This window comes from Mus caroli, unplaced genomic scaffold (genome assembly GCF_978045245.1).
Source record: "Mus caroli unplaced genomic scaffold, Mus_caroli_1 scaffold_1, whole genome shotgun sequence".
Taxonomy (NCBI): Eukaryota; Metazoa; Chordata; class Mammalia; order Rodentia; family Muridae; genus Mus; species Mus caroli.
The window spans coordinates 147099854-147124284 of record NW_028227256.1 but is presented as its reverse complement, the minus strand read 5'-3'; the positions used below and the strand labels follow the sequence as shown (position 1 = coordinate 147124284).

Genomic DNA, 24431 nt, shown 5'->3' with positions numbered 1-24431 from the left:
ACATCCAAATTTATGAAAAGGCAAAATCTCTTGCATTGTTAACTTGTCTGTTATTTTAGAAGTACCATACCCTCAACTTTCTCCCTCTTCCTTAATATCCTTTTCTCCTGTCTTGTGATCTTTTGTCTAAATTTATGTGTTAAACATGCAGGGAGATAAAAGCAAACACCTATGCATACATTTACATGTAAAAATTTAAGTCTAAAATATGCATATGAAAGAAAATTTATTTTTCCTGTTAAGTTTGAATCATTTTACTTAAGATAATGGCTTCTAGTCCCAGCCATTGCCTGCCAAGTTCCATGGCTTGTGACTCTATAAATATTAGACTAAGTTTGCCAATATTTTGCTGAATACTTTTGCATCTATGGTAATGAGGGACATTAGTCTATAATTTTCTATTGTTGTAATATTTTTATCTGGTTTTGAAGTTCAAGTAATGCTGCTGCCAGCAGTGAATTAAGTACTACTCTGCCTGTTTCTATCCTCTGGAATTCGATTGTACATAACTCTTATAGTTTTTCATTTGGTAGAACTCACGAGTGGATTAGGTCCTTTCTCTTTGGGAACGTTATCTATCCCTGACTCACTTTGTTTTGTCAAATGTGTGGTATTCAGAATCTTTTCTTTTGATGGATTGTCCAATGAATTGTTCTAGTTTACCTACTTTTGTCAATTTTGAATCAATTTTTTAAGAATTCCTTTTACTATCATTTTGTTGTCCATGAAATTTATTGCTTTTTGATTTCTGAAACTAAATAACCCACATTCTCATTTCTGAAATGCCTTGGTTAAAGGTTTATTGAATTTATGCTATTTTGTTTTATTTATTTACTTTTCTGAGACAGGGTTTTACTATGTAACCCTGGCTATCCTAGAACTCACTATATAGTACAAGTTTGCCTTGAACTCACAGAAATCTCCCTGTCTCAGCCCTTTAATGTGGAGATTAAATGCATGCAATACCACACCTGGGCTAGTGTTTTCAAAGAAGGAAGGTTTTTTTGTTTGTTTGTTTGTTTTTGTTTTTGTTTTTGTTTTTGTTTTTGTTTTTGTTTTTGGATATTGCTTTTTCTCTTCTCATTTTGAATTTCAATTTTATTGATATTGGCTTTAATTTACTATTGTTTGCTTATTTGTATTCGAACCTGTTCCTTTTTTGTGTTTCCTTTTTTTGTTGTTTTTTGTTTTTTGTTTTTTGAGACAGGTTTCTCTGTATAGCCCTGACAGTCCTGGAACTCACTTTGTAGACCAGGCTCGCCTTGAACTCAGAAATCCGCCTGTCTCTGACTCCAAAGTGCTGGGATTAACGATGTGTGCCACTACTGCCGGGCTTTTGTGTTTCTTAATATGGAGGATTAGTTTACTTATTTTGGATGTTTGTCTTCGTTTTAGTCAAAGAATTGGATACTATAGATTACCCTCTCAGTTAGATAAATTTTCCTAAGCTGTATTCTATTTTTCCTTTAATTCCTGCTATTTGTGATTTTCTTTTATTATTTCTTTGACTCACCTGTTATGTGTGCACTTGTCTCTGTGTATTTGGGGGACTTTATGAATCTTCAATCTTTAATTTTTAGTTCATTTAATTTCCTGCCTTATGAAAACAGTTTTATTTCTGTATTTTAAATACATTGGGGAGTGCTTATTGTTTGCTTTGGTGAATGTGCATATGAGATTGAGAAGAATGAGTGTACTGATGGTAGATGAGATGCTCTGTAGATATTTACATGGTTGACTGACTGAGCTCTAAGGTAATATGTCTTTACTAGGTTTGGGCTTGCTGTATCTTACTGGTAGAGGGCTATTAAAATCTCAAGCTGCGATAACAGATCTTGCTCTTTCTTCTTGCTCTTATATATTATATTTTGCCTCATGTATTCATGATATATTACTTGACACATACATATTAAGAATTATTATGACTTCTTGAAGAATTTACTCCTTAATCCTAAGTAATGCTCCTCTTTATTCCTGATCATTTTTCTTCCTTAATGTTTGGTCTGTCTGAAATTAAAATTAAAATAGCAAACCTGTTTTTTTTTTTTTTTTTTGGATTAATGTCCACCTGGCATATCATTCACCATTTTTCACATTTGTAGTGGGCTTACTCCATACAGCTAATGCAACCTAATTTTTAACACACACTAGAGAAATGACAACCATTTTAACAAATGTTCACACACGCACACACACACACATATGCACACACACACACACACACACACACACACACACACACACACACTGAATCAAAAACCCTATTGAAAGACCTGGAATTTCAATAGTACTAATTAATAAACTTTATAATGTAAGACATAAACAATGACATTTTCAAAACAACTCTATAAGCACAAGAAATAGTACTAAGAATTAGCTTAGGGAATAAAGTGTTTGCTGTGCAAGCATGAAGATCTGAGTTTAGATTCCAGCATCCATATTAGTTGGGCACAGCAGTAGCACACATCTGTAACTCTAGTACTGGGGAATGAGTGATGGAGACTAATAGATCCTGGGGGCTGATGGACCAGCCTTTTTCTTTTTTTTCCAAAATGAAGAGCTCCAGGTTCACAGAGAGACACTGAATTAAAAAATTAAGGTACAGAGAAGGTTGAGAAAACACTAGATACTGGCCTTTGTCTTCCATCAGTACATAAGAGTAAATACACTCAAATGCAGATGTGCACACATGCAAACACACACACACACAGAGAGAGAGAGAGAGAAAGAGAGAGAGAGAGAAAGAGAGAGAGAGAGAAATACAAATGGCTAGTAAATCTGGAAAACATGTTCAGCATCTTTAGCTATAATGATAACAATCCTGGCATGGATATGGACAAAGAGGAGTGTTGATTCACTACTGGAGGGAGTGGAAGCTGACATGGGTGATATGGAAGTAGAGACTCTTCAGAAAGTTGAAAACAGTATTGCCATATTACCCAGATCTGTCATGCCTTAGTATGTATCTGAAAGACTTTACATCCTACCACAGAGATATTGCACACAAATATTTATTGCTGTCTTCTTCACAATAGCTAGTAAATGGGAGCAACCAAAATATCCATCAAGAGATGAATGAGTAAATTGTGTTACATATACATTTAAAAAGTTTTGTTTGGGCATAAAAATGAAATAATGACCTTTGCTGGAAATTAGGTGAAACTGAAAATAGCTATGTTACATGCAATAACCCAGATCAAGAAAGTACCACATGCCTCTCATACCTGGAAGCTAGCCTTAAATTTATGCACAAACACGTGTGTGTGTGTGTGTGTGTGTGTGTGTGTGTGTACATCTTGAAAGTAAAGGGGAAGTTATCAGAGGGTATGCAAAGCTCAGGAGGGAGGTGAAAAAGACAGGGTGATGGCTTGTATGTGCCATGAGAACAGAAGGGAGGATGCTGATATGGAAAGGAAGGGGGACAGGCAGAAGTTTATGGAGGGCTCTAGGAGAGGAGTATGAACCAGGACAGTCTATAATCACATGTGTGTTTAAGAATGCCATGATAAAACACATTACTTAGTGTGTTTATTTAAATTAAGTGACTTGATCCTTGGCACTGCCTAACAGGAGCTGGAGGAGACACACAGGCCTGTAGTAATAGCTATTCCACAGGCAGAAGCTGGAGGACTCAGAGGCTCACCTGGGCTACATAAGACCCTGTTAATCTGTGAGTCAGCCTCAGTTATCTTTTAAGCCTTTTGCCTATAAATTACCACTACTCCATAATATTGCCATTATCTCAGATTTTTTAAAAAATTAATTTTAAAAGTGATTCGTTTGTTTTATATATTTGAGTGGTTTGCCTGCACATGTGCTTGTGTATCAGATACCCGCAGAGATGAAGGCCTCAGAGACCCCAGGACTGGAATTACAGGAAATTGTAGGCTGCCATGTGGGTGTTGGGAATTGCAACAAGCACTCGTAATTGCTGAGGCGTCCTTCCAGTCTAGCTTTTAAAAAAATAACTGTAGACATTTTATCTTCCTGGTAGGTGTATTAATATTAACTGAAGTAGACTTCCATAAGCTTGAAACAAGCAAGAAACAAAACGTGTTTTAACTATTTTTCTCTTCCTTCCTACTTTCTTTCTTCCTTCCTTCTTTCCTTTCTTTCTTTCTTCCTCCCTTTCTTTCTTTCTTTCTTTCTTTCTTTCTTTCTTTCTTTCTTTCTTTCTTTCTTTCTCTCTCTTCCTTTCTTTCTTTCTTCTTTTCTTTCTCTTTCTTTCTTCTTTTCTTCCTCTTTCTTTCTTTCTTTCTTTCTTTCTTTTTTTCTTTTTTTCTTTCTTTCTTCTTTCCTCTTTTCTTTGTCTTTTTTTTTTTAGTTGCTCTGAAAACTATGTACATTCCTACTTCCCTGTTTGTTTTAGTGAGTAAGGTTGTGAGATATCCGGTTTCCATTTCAGCCAGGTGTTTAATGACCCCCCTCCCTGTTAACTTTATTATGTGCGTGCAGACTTCCAAGCTCTTAAAAAACAGAACACTGTTTTGAACATAGTTTATAACAAATGCATTTAAATCAATAAAAGTAGTTCATTTATCATTGCTTTGGGTCCAGAGTATTTTGACCGCTGCCTCAGAAATGTCATGCAGAAGACTTCTGGTGGGTTCTGGGTAGCAGCAAGAGAAGCAAACAAGCCTGAGTGATAAAACCTTCTTGCTAGGGTTCACCTCTCTGAGCAACACTTCCTAGTCAGAGGACAAAGCCCAATTGTGCTCCTTCTGCCTGCAATCCCGATTTACATTTTCCCCTCCAAGTAGCAAAGACTATCTCATGCTCACAGTTAAGCTGTAGTGAAGGCTTAAGGCAAGAGCTAACCTCCTCAATGATTCTGTGGTGGGTGAAAAGAGAGAGTGAAGAGAGGAGCAAACCCTAGCATCACAAAATGTTTCTGGTATGTGTGTGCTGGTTTTCAGCGAGCCTATTCTTAATCTGTCTCAGGGAAACAATGAGATTCCTTGGGAAATACTTGTTTTATGTTTCTTATTATTTGATTTCTAGGTGGAACACCAGTATTCCCATAAGTTTACTGTTGTGGTTCTACGTGCCACCAAAGTAACGAAGGGGACCTTTGGCGATATGCGTGAGTACTTGATTTGTTGTGCGATTGGAGATGGGGATTATGTATGTCTCAGGAGGTGGGGGACTTACTGTTCAGTAGCTTGATTCCTTGATAAGCCAGGGGTTTTTCCTCCTTAAGTGCAATTACCTGTGAATGTCTGAACCATCCTGAGGCTGTTTGTCATCTGTCGGGATAGCCATTTACTTTGTCTTTACATTAGCTGAGAGCAACTGCAGTCCGACAAAATGACAATCTCGTGACATAGCTCTGTGGAATTCAACATTCTATTTCATCCTATTTGGAAAGAGTGCTGAGTCAGGACTTCAAACAGGTTGCCTTTGTGAGGTATTGTGCTTATAGGATTAAAAAGTGCAGTGCTCGGAATTCTTCTGCCTCTGAGTGTTTATTATGTATGGGATAGCTATAGAAACTGGTGTAGGACACAGCCTGGGGATCAGGTTGCATTAACTTGTTGGCTGTCTCCTTCGCCATGCTCAGCAGCACTTTTCCTTGTTCTTCTGAGAAGACCAAAGCTCAAGGGTGTGGAGTGCAAAGAAAAAAAAATGTGTAAATATGGTGAAGGTGAATTTGTGTTTGAGTATTGCTATAGTGGGGTAATGGGTGGCTGAACCCTCAGAAGTCTTGGAGAAAGGATAAAAAGCATACCTTTAAAACGGCCGGGCACATGGGCAGCAACCCACTGCACGTGTCAGAAACACATTTGTTTTGTTTCTCCTCAGCCCACATATCACTCTCAGCTAAGACCTCTGACACCAGGTGTGTGGGGGTTTTCACCATCAGCAAGGAAGCAAATTGGTTGTGAAGTAGACATCAGCAGTGTCTCTTCCGACTCAATTCAGTGTGTCTGATTTTGGCTGTGGCTAACTTTGGATCACACAGGACTGCGTTCCCAAGACTTCTCTTCTCTCCCCACACTTACAAGCATGGGGCAAGCTCCCACTTTTTAACTTGGGCTTCTGAGCAACTGGTGAACGAGTAGTGCTTCCTTAGCTCCCAATTCATTTGATGGGAAAATGGCTCATGGAGCCAGGGAAATATGTACATTTATCACTTTGTTATGGAGACATCTTTAAGGCACTTAAATGAAGAGATAGACCCAACATGGTGGCAAATACATTTAATTCCAACATAGTGAGTTCCAGGAAAGCCAGGACTATATAGATATGTAGAGAGACTATCTCTAAAGAGAGAGAGAGAGAGAAAGAGAGAGAGAGAGAGAGAGAGACAGAGAGAGAGACAGAGACAGAGACAGAGACAGACAGACGGACAGACAGAGGGGGTAGGGAGACAGAGAGACAGATCAGGGTGCAGAGTTCCCTGACTTCTTTGGGCATCACCCTTTGAGAGCCTCTCTAGTTCAGCAGATCTGATGGGTGTTTTTCTAGTCCTGTGCTTTGGGTTTTTGTGGGGACTATATCATGTCTCCTGCTGATAAAACTGGAACCCAGCAAGGCTTGTCTCCTTAAGTGTTTTTCTTGACCTATCTGGACATAATTGTCCCCTCCAAGGTGTGAGGCAAGCCTCTTCTGGAATCAGTTGCATCTTATGACTTACTGTTATACTAGACTGGGTGGCCAAAGAATTTCTTAATGGTCAGAGGGAAGAATAAAGTTCCTGTGATCTGCTGAGAGGGTGGGAAATGCTAGTTTCTGTGGCTTGTCTTGGAGAAGAGGTCATGATTCAGGAACCATGGAGGAGAACAGAATGTGCTTGACCACAGCACATCTGCAGAGTGACGCTCCATGATGGTGAGCAGGGGGAATCTCAGGCAGAAGGAATCTTGGGTGGAGAGTGGCTAGCATTGGTCCAGCATTGCTAGTCAGTAATAGAGACTAGATGAGTATGCATGGCTAGGACAGCAAGCACTAAGGAATCCAGGGTCTGGGAGGGAGACCATTGTCTAAGTGGTAGGAAGAATTGGATGGCATTGAAGTGGCCAATCACAGGACCAAGTTTTCACTGAAAATGTTCGGACAACAATAGATTAGATGTTTAAACAAATGAAGTAGTTTGGTGGAGAATCAGGAAATGGTTTTGTTTTTAAAGACTAGGAAGGACTTGTGCTTGCTTGAAGTAGTAGTGAAAAGGCCGAGAGAGGAGAAAATTAAATACTAAAAAAGAATGACTGTAAAGACTTAGCACATTCCATCAGTAAACGCAGAAGAAGCAGGAGGTTGGTGGAAGTCAACATTAAGAAGAATGGGGCTGACTCTAATGGTGTTGGTAGAGCTGAACAGTAGAACTGAGCATAAGAATAGCAATTTCTTCAAAACTAATGAGACTCACTGGTTTAGTGCCTTGAACATCATGCTTCTGTCTAGCCTGCCTAATCCTGCTTGTCACTGTGGTCCTTTTATTCTTATTTGACCTTTTACAATTCTTTGCCCTTCTGTCATTTTAAGTCAGAATTTTCCGTGAAAAAAAAAAAAGCATATACTAAGTACATGGCCAACACTTACCGCTTCTGATATTAGCAACCATGTCCCGGAGAGACCGGCAGCTGCCTTGTTCTTGCCTGATCCAGAACCCTTAGTCAAAAATCCTGGGAGTGGAATGGGTCAACTGTTAAATGAAAAGGCCTTTCTTCCTCTTGTGAAGCCCTGTGCCAATAACTTGCCAGCCATGCAAACAATAGTCCTGATTTGACTTTTACAAATATGGCTTTTATCTCTTAGACAAAGCAGCCGCGGTCCTCTTCCACCAATAATCGTTCTGTTGTGTAGAGACAATGGGTGTGGCTACACTTGGGATGTGACTCGGACTCACTGTGCATATGTGTATATTAACTAGAGCTGTGTGGCCTCTGATAGTCTAGACTGATAGGAAAGCCTCTGATAGTGTCACCTGGTGTGGACTGGATTCCTTTGGAACCTGAGGCATTTACTGTAATTACTCCAGGAAGTAGACTAATGAGAATAGTGCTGAGTTGATTTCCGTGCCTACAGTGGATTTGACACAGGTTAGACCATTGGGCTCCAGATATGTTCTTTTAAAAGTAGGGTTAATGAGAGGAACTGCCATTGAATATAGGTGAAAGGCTCAATGATCAAGTGTTTAGTCAGTGTTCCCAAGACCTGGAACACATGAAGAGCAGAAATCCCTATTCCATGTTTATTTTACATATGTGAGTGTTTTGCTTATGTGTATGCATGTGTCTGTAGAAGTTAGAAGAGGAGGTATGCTTCCCTGGAACTGTGGGTGCTGGGAACCAAGCTTACAAAAGCAACAAGTGCTCTTAATTGCAGAGGTATGTCTCCAGCCCCACCATATTTCCATTTTATGCTTCCTGCATTTATTTGAAAAGAAAATGTTAGCTCTACATGTTGGTATAGAAGAATGATGGCTAGCATTTTGACTACATTTTTAAAGGGGTGGGGCATTGTTGCCAGCTTCTAATATCAGGTAATGATGTGACAGAAGTAGGAATACACAAGGAGGAGAACCAGAACCCTAAGGCAAACAAGAACAAGATAGTTGTCAGTCTCTTTTGGGCATGGCTGATGATCTTAGAAGCATTAAATGTTGATACTACTGTGCATTGTTTGTATCTAATGTCCCAGAACCAAACACATTCTGCATCAGTGTGGTCAAGGTTGTTAGAAATGCAGCATAAAGTTCAAATTTGCACCTGGCTAAAGATCATCACCATACTCTCATTTCTAAAATAGGTAGTTTGCATTAAATTGATATACTCTTATTTTGAAGTCATAGTCAGTTATCTTACATGTTGCACGTAACAGGCAGCATGAATGCATAGGTTGGGAGCTGAGTCTTGGTGGGTGTGACACTTATTCCATGACTTTTCTCACAGAAGTTGTACCTGCGAGGAACGGCTGCACTGGTGGCAGGATTTCAGTAAGTTCTCCCTATGTCAACAGAACCATGATGGTGAACTAATTGTGGAACCAAACACATAGCAGAGCAGAACTATTTGAGTTCCTGTACTGAATTCTTGCTTCTTAATTTTAAAAAGTGCCAGGGAATACATAAGTCATGGGACAGCAGAGGCCAGTTCTAGAGTTTAGATGCAGGTAAAGCCAAGCTTCATTCTCTTAGAAGAGATGAGACAACAAGTCTATTGGGCTTTGTTCAAGGGGGTCTTTAAAAACTAATGTAGAGATTTTAATATGTAATTATTGTTGGTATCTATGGAAGAGGATTTTGTGTTTATTTGTTATTGAGACATGGCTATGTAGCACTGGCTAACCTTGAACTCATTACAGAACTCCTCCTGCCTCAGCCTTCCCAGTGCTGGGACTCCAGGTATGTTATAGCATACCAAACTCTTAAGGCTTTTCTTGGCCTCTTTATTGGACACTGAGAACTTTCCTCTGCGGATTTTACCCTAAAAATATCGGGCTTCTAAAGATACTTATAGAATCATAGGTAGGCCTTCCTTTTCATTGCTCAGGAGACAGCAGAGCTTAATGAGGACTTTTAAACAGAACAAAACAATTTAAGAGTGATATGTACATGTTTACAGGGTCATAGTATTTATATGATTACCAGAAAATTTTATTAAAAATTGAGAAGTTTCATCAAGGAGATGAAGATCAAGCATGTAAGTGATGTAGGCATGGACGATCCATTGAGCACTTTCAGCAGGCAGGATGCTTCTGTTGGTTTTCATTCTTCCTTATGTGTACAGCTTCAATATTGAATAGTGGAGTAAACGTCCAAGTGTTTTTAGTTTTTACTGCTTGTACTTATTAAAACAAATACCATAAGCCCCTTACCACCTTTATTTTGCTTTCTAATTCCTATAACGACTGCGCAATTCCACGACTAAGCATTTTCACCTAGAAGACTAACAGAAACAAACACAGAGATTTAAATCCTGCATCACAATTCCATTCTTTGATCCTGAAATTCATTAGACTGGAACCATGATTAAGCCAGGATACTAGTAGCAAAAGTGCATTGTTTCTTTTTATTGCTCCAAGGACCTCAGTGCCTACTCAAACTCAAGTGGTCGCCTTTTTGTCAGGTCCTGTATACACATGAATATTCCCAAGCACCTAAGTGCTGCATCTCCTATCCCAAGGGATTCCTAGTGCTTAATGCTCCTTCATCTTAGTTTGTGACTAGACTATATCATATTTGCCTGGTATTTCCTCTGCTTTTAACCACTGCAGCATTATAAACATTGTTTTATTCACCTCTGCAAGTAGCTTTGGTTGAGACAAGGCAAATCTTGTTAAGAATGTGTTGTCTGTGTGAAATTTAAATAAATATCATCATTTGTACAAATTGCCAGAGAATATGAGGTGTAAAATCAAGTTTACTGTCAGAATGTAAATGTGTTTTTGAAGATTTGTATGTATGTATATATGTATTCGTGTGTGCCTGCATGTGTGTGTGTGTGTGTGTGTGTGTGTGTGTGTGTGGGTGTGGGTGTGTGTGTGCTTGTGCCCTTGTGGAGGTTAGAAGAAGGTGTCAGATGTCCTCCTCTATTTATTCCATTTCTTCCTTTGCAATAGGGGCTCTTTTAGAACTAAGAGATTGCATTTTCTTGGCTAAGCCGAAAGCCAGAAAGCCCTATTGATTGTCCTGTCTCTGCCCCTCTTAAATGTGGACTTAAAGATGTATGCAGGGAACCTGATCCTTGCATAGTTTTGATCTCAGCTTCAGGCATCAGGAATTCACAGCAAGTATTCTTAACAGCTGAGCCATTTCTTTAGTGCCATGGAAGAGTTTTTATGGACATTCATGGTATGCCTTGATTTTACTAGCTTCTGAGAAAAGAGATACTCTAAAGTTCCACTTCCATCTTCAAGAGAGATGCTCACTTATGAGTCAGCAACAATTCTGAATTGGCACTTAAACAATGCAGAACAACCACCCATGACATTCCAGAAATAATGATCAAAATGCCTCTAAAATTAAGTTTTAACTACATGTCCATGTACAAAGTGATTATTAAGCATACGATATTTGCAAATGCTCAGTGAGTCTTGAATCTACTGTGTTGTATATTTTGCATTCTAGTGATCAATCATTCTTAACACACCAATGAGTGGTCATGTGACTTTTTATGCTCACACTCAGGGAAAGCAACACTCAATTAGCACATTTCTAAGTCACTTTGGGTTTGACTCTGGGTCTGTTTTGGTCAGTGTGACACAAGTTGAGGTCATATGGAAACCACTGCACAGGTGATTCTGGGTCATATTATAAATCTGACTGAGCAAGCCATTATGAGCAAGTCAGTAAGCAACATTCCTCTATGGCCTCTACTTTAGTTCCCACCTTTAGATTCCTGCCCTGCCTTCCCTTTGTGATGGACTGAAATAAGTAGGAAATGAAATAAGGCCTTTCTCCCCCAAGTTGCTTTTGGTCTTGGTCTTTGACCATAGCAAGAAAAAGCAAACTTAAGACCAAGCCCCAACTCATTAAAGGTAATGAGTGTGGGTGGTCTCCCTTATTCCCTAAGAAACTACAAGAATTCTAGGTGTTTAGAATTTCCTATAGTGCAGAAGGAAAGCCTGCAGCAAGCATTGATGATGACTTCACTGGCCTCCATCTTCAGTTCCATGGTTTTATGGGTCCTGGCCTTCTGCTTTTGTCAGGAAATGAAATCCCTAAGGGAAGACTTCTTCTTAGTTTGTGCAACAATAAAGAGCACTTGTGAACCTCCATAGGATAATGATGTTGACCCCAGACCCATGGCTACCAGATCAGGCCTCACACAGTGGGTGAGAAGCATAGCTTTCTAGCCCTTTGGAATGCAAGAAAGTTAAAACTCAGGTGAATTTCAGGAAAGATTGCCATCTTTTTTACAACTGATTTTAAAATTGTGTGTGTGTATGTGTGTGTGTAAAATACAAATGTATGCTCATGTGTGTTAATGTTTTTCATGCATACCACAGCCCATATGTATAGTCATAGAGCTCTACAAGTGTCAGTCAGTTATACTTTCCACCTTGTTTGATCAGCTCTTGTTCATAGCTTCAGACCCTGGCTACCTGACATACAAGCTTCCAGGAAATCTCCTTCTTTCTGTGAGGACATTGTGACACTTAGTGGCTTGCCTGACTTTATGTGTTCTGTGGATCCATAATTACATCACCACGACTGCACAAAATGCTTTTGTTTTCAACCTACCAAGCCATCTCCCGACTGACCTTTTTCAGTCTTGTTTTTAAAGCATCAAGGTAAATTCCTCCTTTAAGTCCACCTGGTTAAAGCCTCTTCAAAAGACCACAAGTCCTAGTGATTCCCCATTACAAGCACCCTGTTTCTAGACAACCTACATGCCCTCCCTCTGACTTTGTTTACTTTGTCTTGGAAATGTGAACATATCAGTTAGCATTAAGTTACTTATCTGTGTGCTCGATACACTGCCTGTTGTTGTGGAACCATTTCCTGTATCCACATAAAAATGTAAATATTCTCAAACATCTCAACTAAGAACTTAAGGAGTACTGGGGAAATAAATCAAGTTGATGAGCTTCTTTTTGCTGCCTCAGTGAGGAGAAAATTGGAAAAATAGCTTTATGTTACTCCTCCTGTCCAGATTATAAATGTCTGTGTTATTTCTGTCCACATTTTATTAGAAGTTTTCTGAAGCACACAATATAGAGATTTTTATTAGTAATTATGTACTTTAATTACAGAATTTCAAATCTTATTCTTTGGAACTGACTGACCTTGCTCTTTCCCATCTGCTACCCTGACGTGTGTATTTGGTAATTTCTTTCTCTAGGGTCAACCTTTAGGATATGACTGAATATGAGTTTTTAAAGAGTTTACTAATATGTTTGGAATGTTTTTGAGTCCACCCAAAAGTTTAAAGGGCTCTAAATCTAATGAAATTATTCCCCAGCGGTCATTTCAGAGGAGATAATTTCAAGATGAGTCAAGTGTCTCCTAACATGTTTATCTCACATGTCTTCACTCTATGTGACAACGAAGAGAATGTGTTAGGCATGGAGAAGTACCAGGTGCTAAAGTGGAATGTTTTCCTCGTCTGCTTAGATCCTCACATTCTATGTGAGTTTTCAAATAACTTTAGGAGTCCATTTAGGCATTTTCCTCTGCACTTAAATTTGAAGAGGTTTGTGTGTGTGTGTGTGTGTGTGTGTGTGTGTGTGTGTGTGTGTATTAATTTAAGTCTTAGGGGTTCAGTTAACAATGCCATTGTCTATTTCAGTAACCTTGGCTAGGTGGGATTTCACCCAGTTTAGAGAATTTCACCCTTTATTTAATAGAGTACGCAGAAGAGGGTTACAGCAGTATAGGTATATATAGGTGGCATTGAAGAGAAAGTTCATTACCTGTCCCAGTAGGGATCCCTGCACCCAGCCCATGTGCTGCTTTGAAGGCTCAGCCATCATCTACTCATTTTGGCCCTCATCACTCCTGTCTCATTCAGGAGCATCCTTGAGTTCCTGCTTTTACTTTTATGTACACTTTGAAAGGCCAATGTTCAGTCAAGTGAGAACAAAAGCTTATTTTCCAAATCTCTCTTACAGTTCAGTTATGTTCTCAGTCTTCTTTGCATGGACTAAAAGCATTCTTTTTTTGCTGAAAAAGTTATAAAAGGCTATGATTAAAATGTAAAGGAATTAACTTTTTTTAAAAAAAATGAGATTAACCTTTCTTAAGTTCCCAAAGTACTTTCTTAAAATTTCTGTGTCAAATAAAATAGCCCCATGACTCTAGAATTTTAAACATTTGTATAAACATGTCTAGCATATTATTTTTAATGTTTTAAAGTTTTTTTCCTGAAAATAAAAAACTTTTATGTTTTTAGAGTTGTGTAGAACTGGAATGGGTAATTAAATATAACACAGATATAGTTGGAATATCACCTAGTATCACATCTCCATCCTTGGAAGTTATTTTCTGTTTTTACAGCTCCTTTGATATATCAAAATACTTCAAGTTTTGCTGTTGTTGTTGATGATGTTTTGTTTTGTTTTGTTTTGTTTTTGTTGTTGTTGTTTTGTTTTGGCCAAGGTTGATCTTGAACTCTATGTGCTGGGGATGAACTTAAACATCAAACATCTTATCATTCCGTCTCTACCTCTCAAGTGTTGGGATCACAGGCATGCACTGTCATGTCTGGCTTCAGTGAAATCACTTACGTAAATTTTCAGATAAAATTCAAACATAAACTGTAATAGCAACATGGGAATTTTGACTTTGGAAAAGAAATATTAAGGAAACATAACCAAGGCTTATTGTAGCAACTTTCTTTCACTAAGGTCCTTACTGATAAATGCTTAGTGTCCCTGTGTAGTCAGGGCTTGCCAAGTCCCTCGAAAAAAATAAGAGAAGCTTCCTATCTGTGGCAAGGAACTACACTGAATGTGGCTTTCCCACCAAAGAGGAAGCTGTGCAGAGGCCAGAGCCAGCACTCTGTGTATTGCTAGGCTCACGTGGCCACTGTTTGTCAACTGTGTGACCTGGGGGAAGCTGCTCAGCCATTTCATGTCTATTCACTATTGACTGTTACCTGAAGTGACAGTTACATCTTCTTCTCAGGTTCCTTCACAGCATAACTATTTGTTAAATAACCAGAGGGGCTGAGCGAAGTTCTCAAGACTTATACTTCATGTCTTTCTGTGACTCTATGAAACGTGGTGGGTTGTTGTTGTTGTTTTGGAGACATGGCCTCATGTAGCACAGATTGGCCTTGAACTCACTACATAGGCTAGGATGACCTTGAATTTCGGATCCTCCTGCCTTCCCCGAGTGTTAAGATAGCAGGCCTGTCTGGTTTGGGCAGAACTGAGATTTAAGTGGGGATTGAGCTCAGGGCTTTGTGCATATTGGGTAAACTAAGGTCCTTAAGTGTATGCAGCAAGGACTTAACCAACTAAGCTGTCTCCCAAGACCTAAGAGTTACAACAAAAGCATTTTGTTCCCTTCTAAATGGTACCACAGAGACTTAAATAAAATGGTCATACAAAAGCAACAAAAGTTGAATTTTGTTGGAGATCTGCAGATACCATGTATTTTTTTTTCCACTTCAGTATTTTCCACCATTCATTGGTGTTACCTTTCAGTACTTTTAGCCCGAAGGATTCCAGTTCTTAGCCTTTTCTGGAGGGAGCATGGGCTGATACCTATAAACACCTACCCTGATGCATTCCTGTTCTGGTAAGGAACTATTCAGGGAGACTCAGAATTTGTTTTTCAGTCTTTCTTTGAAATACAGATGAAATACAAATACACTTGGAAGAAGTGGCTGGCACTAATTTTTTTTGAGATACAAATCAAAAACAATGGGGGCTATATTACGAGAGTTATGGCATATTACTGAGGAGTAGAATGGAGATAAGATTGAGCCAATAGTGAGACCTACCTGTTCCTCAGTGTCTCTCATTATTAGATAACCTTTTATGATATTCATTATATTCTTGTGATGTTTTGTATTTCATAATTTGCTGTTGGCTTCGCCATTCTACCATTCAATACTGGATAAGAAGTAATGGATCCCTGTTAGGATTTACAGTGTAGTACAGACAGAAAATACTTAAAATTGCTTTATTTGCTGCAGCTGTGGCTTAGAGAGACTGAGTTAAAGCCTGTTGTTTGTTTTCTGTCCATATATACTTCTGTGCATGTGTGTAATATGCATGTCAGTGTGTGATATAATGTGTACTTGTACACATACACTTGTATAGACCAAAGGATGCTGCAGAGCATCCTTCTCTATCATAGTGTGTCTGATTTCTTTGAGGCAACGTCTCTCACTGAATATGGAGCTTGTGATTTTAGGTCAGCCTGGTAGCCTGTAAGCTCTACAGATCCTCCACTCTCAGTGGAGTATAGAGATTCGGGCATGCAAGGGAACACAGTAGGCTTTTGATGTCAGTCCTAAGATTCAAAGTCCACCCTCATACATGTGCAACTAGTATTGTTAACCACTCAGCTATCTGTTCAGCTGAGTTGAAGCCTGTTTCTGAAGGATCTTGTTTGACTCGGTACATGTCCACAGGTCTGTCTTTTTCTCTGTGGTGGGAGTAGTTGTGTCTAATGAGTAACTTGCATCAAGTTACTTGTCTGTAGATGCATATATACTAAGCTTGCTGGGAAAATGAATTTTAGTTGCCAGTTTCACCCTACTGGAAAGCAGAACAGTCAATTCTTTGCCTAGGAAAGTACAAACTAAATTAAGAGCATGACGAGAAGACCTTATTCCCTTTAGTCCCAACTCTCCTGTCTTTGAGCTCTTTTCTTGAACATTCTTAGGACAATAGCAGTGGCTGGATAACTTTTTAACTTTCAATCTGGAGAGAAAACAATGAGAGGTGCAAATCTGAAGTACAGCTCTGCTGTGTTAGAACAAAGATTTCTACTCCCAGCCTGCATGGGCAGAATGTTTGAAACAAGGGGGATCTCAGGGTGCTCTTTGGTTTCACTGTTAAAGACAAACAATAGCATTGCAGTGTGTGCTAGAGGAAGAGTCGCTGACCACAGGGGAACTTGGGAGTTGGTGAAGGGTCTTTCTGGTTTATTTTTGTCCCCCGCCTCACCATGTTTAGCCCTGGCTCTGCAGGAAGTAAAGTTAAATACTGTGTTCCAGAAATCCAACTGTGTGGTGTTGTGAAGAGTGCCTGCTGAGTTATCCACTGCAGGTTTTGGATTATATTATGTTCACGGTAACCTTGGTGCTTGGTGAACGAGGGCAGCAGTGTGTGTGGAATTATTACTGACGAGCTAGATAGAAGGTTCATTTTTAAGGTGTAAGAAACAAGAACTGTGGAGAAAATTGGATGTAAAAAGCTCAGAGGGAAGGGAAGCCACTCTGCTTTCTAATTCCCGCAGCTGTAAATGATGGTGGTGCAAAGTCAAAAAGCAAAGCCAGGGAAGAGTACAAGGTTTACGTCTAGTTTTTGTTTTGTGTTGTGTTGCATTTTGAGAAAGAGAGATGGAAAGGATATGGGTTTGGTTTCTGCATACTGAAGGATTTTTCCAGGTAGTAAGAACAGATTTATGGCCTCACAATGGAGATAGAAGATGTGGATGAGAGAGACACCAGTGCTCTGTGTAAGCCAGAGCCCTTGAGGGACGGTTAAATGGTGTTGCTGACCACCCTGTCCTAGGAGCTGTGGGAGCCACTCAGCTATCTTAGAATATCAGTACGGAAGAGACTGGCTATCCTCAAACCTGCTGATTATCATAACAATTTCAAAGAAATGGCTACATTTGGAAACATCCACAGTCAGGCTTTTAAGCAAATTCCTCCTTAAGTCCTGACCTTTCTGGTTTGGGGGTAGTTGAAAACTAAAGTTTAAATAACAGCTCAAAACCTCAAACAAATTGCTGACCATCATACCTGCTTTACTTTATTCTTGGAGATGGTTTTCATGTGGCTACTTGAAAATAAATAAGTGTTACACAGCATCAGTAGTGGTTAGCTGGACTGTGCTTAACAGTGTATGGCTGGGTAATTCCTGTACAGGAGGGCAAGATAACATTTGTTACGTTCCTTATGCCAAGTGTTTATATGGGTATTATTAGACTGTCATTGTTTAGTTTATTCTAACCCTATAGTGTATAAGTCCTTGGTTTTGAAAGGTGTGTAAAACAATCACCTGATTATGTTACTAGAAATGGAGATTTCTAAACCAATCTGAAGATTCTGATGGGAGCTGCATTTTCCTTCCTTCCTTCCTTCCTTCCTTCCTTCCTTCCTTCCTTCCTTCCTTCCTTCCCTCCCTCCCTCCCTCCCCCTTCCCTCTCCCTTCTTTCCTCTCTCCATTTCTTTCTTCCTTTGTTCCTATGTGTTTCTGGGATGCACTTAAGGCTTTGCACATTCAGATGAGTCCTCAGATATCCCCAGTTCCAGTTTGCATTTTAAACCCACCACTGTAGATGATTCTGGCATAGTAACCAATGGTCTCAAAAAAGAGAAACAAACTTTTTTTGTTGTTCTGTTTTGTTTTGTTTTCCAGACAGGGTTTCTCTCTGTAGCCCTTGCTGTCCTGGAACTCACTCTGTAGACCAGGCTGGCCTTGAACTCAGAAATCCGCTTGCCTCTGCCTCCCAAGTGCTGGGATTAAAGGTGTGCGCCACCACTGCCCGGCGAGAAACAAACTTTTAAGCTCTCTACCACTTATGGTAAAATGGATTCTGCATTTTTGGGAACCCTCTTTTTGAAATCTTTGGGGTTTGTTCGTGCCTCACCTCCAAATCAGTAAATTACTCATCAATTTTATTTCAAGCAAGGAGTTTAGATTGTCTTGGGGTAAAGTGGAAGAGAAAAAATAGATTTTTTTTTTTTTTTAATAAAATTGGGAGTTAAGGAGCTGCACCCGTTCTTGTCATGAATCACATAGTCTGTGACCTGGATAAAGCTGAGTGACAGATGGGACTGTTATGACTTCAGGCAGGCGCTCCTAGAGTTTATGAGTAAGTTTCAGAGCCATGGAATTGTGAAGCTATTTCTGGAGCATGTAGCTTCATGTCATCTTTATGATAATAAAGATGGTCTTTATCCTACACCCCCATCATTTTTTGTTTGTCAAGAGGTAGATAAAGGATGAGAAGCAGGAGAGTTTCTGCCCACACATATTTTCGCTTCATTACTTCTTTAACTGGAAACAATTCAGGTGTTCACTGGTTAATGATTAGTGGTGCAGCATAAATGAATGGACCTGTGGGTATTAATTTATAAGATATTAAATAGACAGGGGGTTCTGTTCTTTTCTTGCCTTTTATTGATTCTTTTTTTTAAATTATTTTTAAATGCATTTCTAGGAAATTCTCTTAAAGCATTGGGCTAAGTTTTTGCCATCAAAATGGACTGATTTCCCTTCCCACAGATTCTAACTGTGCTACTCTTCCAGCCATTATTATAGTTCCTATAGCATGGACATGAACTTTAAAACTCATACCTTAAAGTTTCCTTTCATTCTGGAGATTCTCCCAGGGATGGTGTCTCCTGCCTTTCATGATTAGCAGAAAATGAGACTAAAACATCAGAGTTTGGAGCTGTTAGTAGTCCTCATTCTGACAGCTGCTCTCGTCAGCCCATCAACTTTTGACATCTTAACTTTCAAATCTCTTGCTGAAGAAACAATAGGAGAAACAAACAAACACAAACAAAACACCAAAACCAAGCAACAACAAAAAAAACCCCAATAAACATGTCCCTCTTTTCAAGCATTTTAAGCTGTTCACTTTGACTTTATTTAAAAATAAAGTAAATATTTGCAAGGCAAAGGAATTGAACGAGATTCTAATTTTCAAGATGTTTTCGATAGTTTGACATATGAAGATGGAACAGATGTCTTTAAATATGATTTTTCCTTTCATTTTGTCTAATTTAAAATGGTTTAAACCAAGGCAGGCACTGAGAGTCCAAACTCACTAAAAAAAAATGGTCCTGTTATTAATTGAGACCTTACACTTTACTAATTGCTACTTCTTGTTTCTCTTTGGTGTCTTCCAAGGAACTTTACCTTCTGTTTCCTTTCCCTGTCTGCTCTGTGATCTCTCCTTCTTCCTCTGAGACTCATAGGAAAGGATGGAGAGATAACTGGATGGTCAAGAGCAACTTGTTGTTCTTACACTCTGTATCTTACACCCGGTGCAATTCCTAGTACCCACTTGGTAGCTCATAACCATCCTTCACTGCTGATCTAAGGGATTCGGTGCCTCTTTTCACCTTCAAGGATATCAGGCACACATGCAGTGGGTGCACATTAAGTAGGCAAAATGCTCATACACATAAAATGAAATAAAATAAAATAAAAACATCTCTGATATAAGACTCAAATATCAAGCCTCAAATAACAATCCCTCCACCTACGACTTGACCTGGTTTTTGCATAACCACTTGGGTGAGTGAGCGGGGAGTCACCAGTGTGATGTATCTGCTTGTCTCCCATTTATCTTGCTGTTAAAATTAGGCTATTTGTTTTTGACTCACTTTCATAATTCAAATCTACAGTTTAGGGCTTGGCTCTTTATCAAAGCCAAAGTACCTTTTGACAGGCAATCCTGGCCTACAGTGTGAGCTTGAAAGTGCATTGCGTGAATGAATGATTATCACCCACATGCCTGCCCTTCCCATATAGCTTTTATGTTCCAGAGTGGGTTTTCTTAAGTTTCTCCCCTAATAGTCTGGGGAATATATTTGAAAATGAACAAACACACAAAGGGCCCAGTGAGAAAGGACAGGCCTAATGGGGTGACAAATAGCAATGTTCCTTTCTTCGTTTCATTTGCTGTATCATATTCTCATAGAATGTATTTACTTGTCTTCCACAGAGGAAAGCCTGCTTCTCCTTACATTCTCTGTATGCCATAACTGTTCTAAATATGCTGATTTGCTTCTTGTTTGGCCTCTAAAGCTCTGGCTAATTGTGTAGAGTCAAAGGAGCAAGTTGAGGGGACAGAACCACCCCAGTGCCTTTCTCTTATCACACTTCATGGATGCCTTGCTGTCCTATAGCTCTTCTTGCTTGGTCTGGGAAACATACATGCTGTCTTAGAAAAGGCAAGAGCTGCCTGTTCTCCAGAGTGGGATTTCACCTGTGTCGTCAGAAGCTGTCCTATGTTGGTGATGTCAGCTAGACAGTACATTAATGCATTAATGATGAAGCCAGCACCCTGCCTGCTCATTGTCGGTTTAGGGGCTGAGATGAGTTTTTACAAAAGCTCTGGACATTTATATGTCACACTTGCCTTGAGACTCGCTGTCCTTGTCCAATGTCCCATGAGGTCTGAGGTAGAAATTTAAACATAAAACAATTCTTTGTGTATCTTTATACAATTAGGACAAAAAGAAAAAAAAACCTAATAAAACAAACTGTGAGCAGTGTTTCAAAGAGTAAGTGAAGAACATTGGTTATGTTATTTGATGTGATGATTATGGAACACATGATATATATGGATAAAAATTTATTTATATCTATGAAACAACACTGGTCTTTCTTATGCAAGCTCTAGATGCTGACTTATATGCCTTTCTAGCTTTTGCTCCTTTGATCTTCCTCAAATGTCTTGCTCCTTGTCGTCCAGCACACAGCCATCTGTTCACCACACTGGTCCAAGGTTGATGGGCCGCCAGCAAGAAGCTCATCTCATTGGATCTGCTCTTTCATAAGACTGCCACCTCTTCCACTCTTTCTTTTCATAATATATCTCTTTTTAAATATTTTTCATTAATCACTTTTTTTTAAAAAAAAAATATTTCCTCCTTAAGAGCCAGGTTGGCCCTCTTCTCTCAATGTAAGCAGAATGAGTAGTGAGACACCTCCCACTGGCTGTAGGGTGTGTTGTCAGCTAGCACCATACAGTTATTCATGAGGGGTTTGGTGCAGACCAGCTCATTATTAGATGTGTTGTAGACAATATGAGTGGTCATCATTCTGAGTATAACACAGGGTCTTAGGTGAAGCTCCTGAGGTGCAGTTGCAGGACGCTGTACTGTTTCCTTCCTTAAACTTGGGCTGCTGTATATGGGAGGGGTCAATTTTAGTGTTGGTAGCAGAATAGCTCAGCTTATTCTTTCTTTCCTCTGGTAGGGCTTCCTCTTGACCCCAGTCTCCCAGTTCTTGTGCCAGTTGTTCTGAGTGATGCCCGTTGCTGAGTTGATGGTGTTGGCTGAAAAGATATTTATATTTCCTTATTTCCTTGCCTCTCACTCTTTGTCCAGCTCTTCTCTTCATGGAAATCTGTGTTTTATGTTCTCATCCTGTTTCTTAGGGACAAGATATCATTAAGGCTTCAGCTGATGAAATTAGATGACCCAAGTTCAAGGTGTTTCTCTGGAGCTTAGCTGTAGGTCAGAGGCCTGACACATGTCAGTTCCTGTTGCTTTCTTCATATGGAGTATTAAGATAGAGTACATATTGTATTGTGATGTGAGAGTTAAATGAGATAAATGTGTATTGAAAAAGTTTATCAAGAACCATCACTAATTATTATTGGTGGCCACATAGGAAAGGTTGTGTTAAAGACAAATGCAGACCTTATATTTTACTGTGGCAGGTTTTAGTTGAGAGATTCTGAAAGCATGAAAGGAACATATTATGATCCTTGGCCTCAAGGTATTTATGGTCTTAAAGGAAACAAACAGAGGTATCGTTTCACACATACAATAAAAGTACAAACAGTGGTATAACATTATCAGGGGAGTCAGTGTACTCAAGGAAGAGGGGCCAATCACCATGTATATGATTTGAGTAACTTAGTTAAGTATAAACATAGTAGGAATAAAGTAAAATAGTTCCTTTACACGCTTCTCTTTCTTTGTCGTTAAGGGAGCATGAATAGGCATGACTCAAGTGGACTTTTATGTGACATAAAAAGGGCTTTCATTGTTTTAGACATCTCATTTTAGTTTGATACTGCCACAGTAAAGACAGGCTAAGGGCTAATACGAGTGCTGCATCTTAAAGCTGCCCAGCCTAATTTCAGGATACCTGTTCATTTTGGAGATGATGGAGTTTCTGTCAGTAGCAGTACTCATTTTGCCGTGCCTTTTACTGTGGTGTTAGGTAAGCAAAATAAGCAAGATGATTTTTCTCATGTAGACCAATACGAGGATCTTGAATTTGTGATCTTGTTACCGTTACAGCCCTGTAGTGAGGGTCGTGCTGTAGAGTTAGATAAATGCCATTCCTCTCATTGTGGGGTAGCTGGATCCAGCAAGATGCTGGCCCTCCAGGTGGGTGAATTTCTGAATAGATTGCTCTATAAATGATTCCTTCTCATTCTTCTGTAATGAAAGGAAGGGACAGATGATGGAAAAAAGATACCACCTGGTGATGTTCTGTTGTATGTTATCACATTTTGATGTATAATACTGCACACTTACTGGAAGTAACTTAACATCTGACATTAACAAAAAGGTGAGACTGTGAGACAATTTTGTCTTCTTCTCTTCCATTGATTTCCATAGTGGACACTCCAGATCCTTATGTGGAACTTTTCATCTCTACAACCCCTGACAGCAGGAAGCGAACGAGACACTTCAATAATGATATAAACCCCGTGTGGAATGAGACCTTTGAGTTCATTTTGGATCCTAATCAGGAAAATGTTTTGGAGGTAAGTGAATCATCTGGGGGATGTGAACAATGCTCGTTCCCATGCAGCAAGACATCAAGGATCTTCCTCACTGACTTCCTTCTCCTCAAATTACTGTGATTGCCTGTGAGCTGGGTGTCATGCTTGCTGAGTGTCTGGATGGTATGCATGGAGGTATGTGAGGATCCAGGTAGAATTTCAGGATACTTGTGCACTTTCGAGAAAATGTGGTTTCTGTTCTAAAGATGGGAATTCTTTAAACAAAAAAACAAAACAAATAAACAAACTAGAATATAAATACTGTCAATTGCTCATAAGGTCTATTTATAGAGATTTTAAAAAGTAGACACATTGATTTTCTGTATTTCTTTTATATATTTCAAAACAAAGAGGTAATAATATTCCATTTTTATAAATATTGGTCAGTCAGGAATATGTAAAATTTATTGCTTTCAATAGAAATGTAGTTTTAAGAGGGAGAAAAAAGACTATTTTTGTGTATTAATTATTGAGACTTCTAGGGGATATGTGTATAGCTTACTTGTCTAGAATGGACTAAAATTAAAAACAAAACAAAAACATGAAATCCTTAAGGGACTATGAAATATTATTTTAGATAATTTTAAAATAATTTTTGAGACAGGTTCTTGCTACATAGACCTGGCTGACATGGAACCTACTTTTTAGAGAAGACTGGCCCCAAACTCCTAATATCTGCCTGCCCTGCCCCTTGATGCTGGTATTAAAGGTTTTGTGTTACCTTACCTGATCTAGAACTTTATATGATAAACAGGTTCTTTAAAAATACCTTATTTTTTGATATAATGTGTTGAGTGTTTGGATGGTATTATGTCTGTACACTATGTACATGCAATGCCCATGTAAGCAAGACAAGGACATTAGATTCCCTAGAACTGGAGGTACAGACAGTGTGACATGCCACAAGGGTGTGGGGAATTGAGCCGAGGTCCTTTTGGAAGAATATCTAGTGCCCTTAACTGATGTACCATCACTCTTGTCCTCTGAGACAGACATTTTAGAGAGTGCTTCTAAAGATTCCGAGAAACATCTTACGTTCTGCTTTGCTTTGTAGATCACACTGATGGATGCCAACTATGTCATGGATGAAACCCTAGGCACAGCTACATTCCCTGTATCTTCAATGAAAGTGGGAGAGAAGAAAGAAGTCCCTTTTATTTTCAACCAAGTAAGTAGCAGCATAATCATGTTCCACTCCATATTCCAGATGCATTGATTTATTTTCAAAAGTTGGGCTTAATGTTTGGAAATATATTTTTTCTTATCAACTTTATCTTTCATCTTGTTTGCTCTTTTGCTCCCTGTCTTTACTTTG

At 39.1% G+C, this 24431-nt stretch overlaps 1 protein-coding gene across 2 annotated transcripts in view; it reads left to right on the top strand.

Annotated features, from left to right (window-relative positions):
- Pla2g4a (phospholipase A2 group IVA) overlaps nucleotides 1-24431 on the top strand; it is a 134516-nt gene that overhangs the window by 31953 nt on the left and 78132 nt on the right. Inside the window, exons 1-4 of one of the 2 annotated variants that reach the window (XM_085841764.1) lie at nucleotides 4740-4894; nucleotides 5002-5083; nucleotides 22950-23098; nucleotides 24171-24284. In XM_085841764.1, coding sequence (XP_085697890.1) covers nucleotides 4886-4894; nucleotides 5002-5083; nucleotides 22950-23098; nucleotides 24171-24284 — 354 coding nt within the window. In that variant the 5' untranslated portion in view covers nucleotides 4740-4885. Of the gene's footprint in view, nucleotides 1-4739; nucleotides 4895-5001; nucleotides 5084-22949; nucleotides 23099-24170; nucleotides 24285-24431 lie in introns of those variants that run through there. The other variant, XM_021162091.3, reaches the window with a different exon arrangement.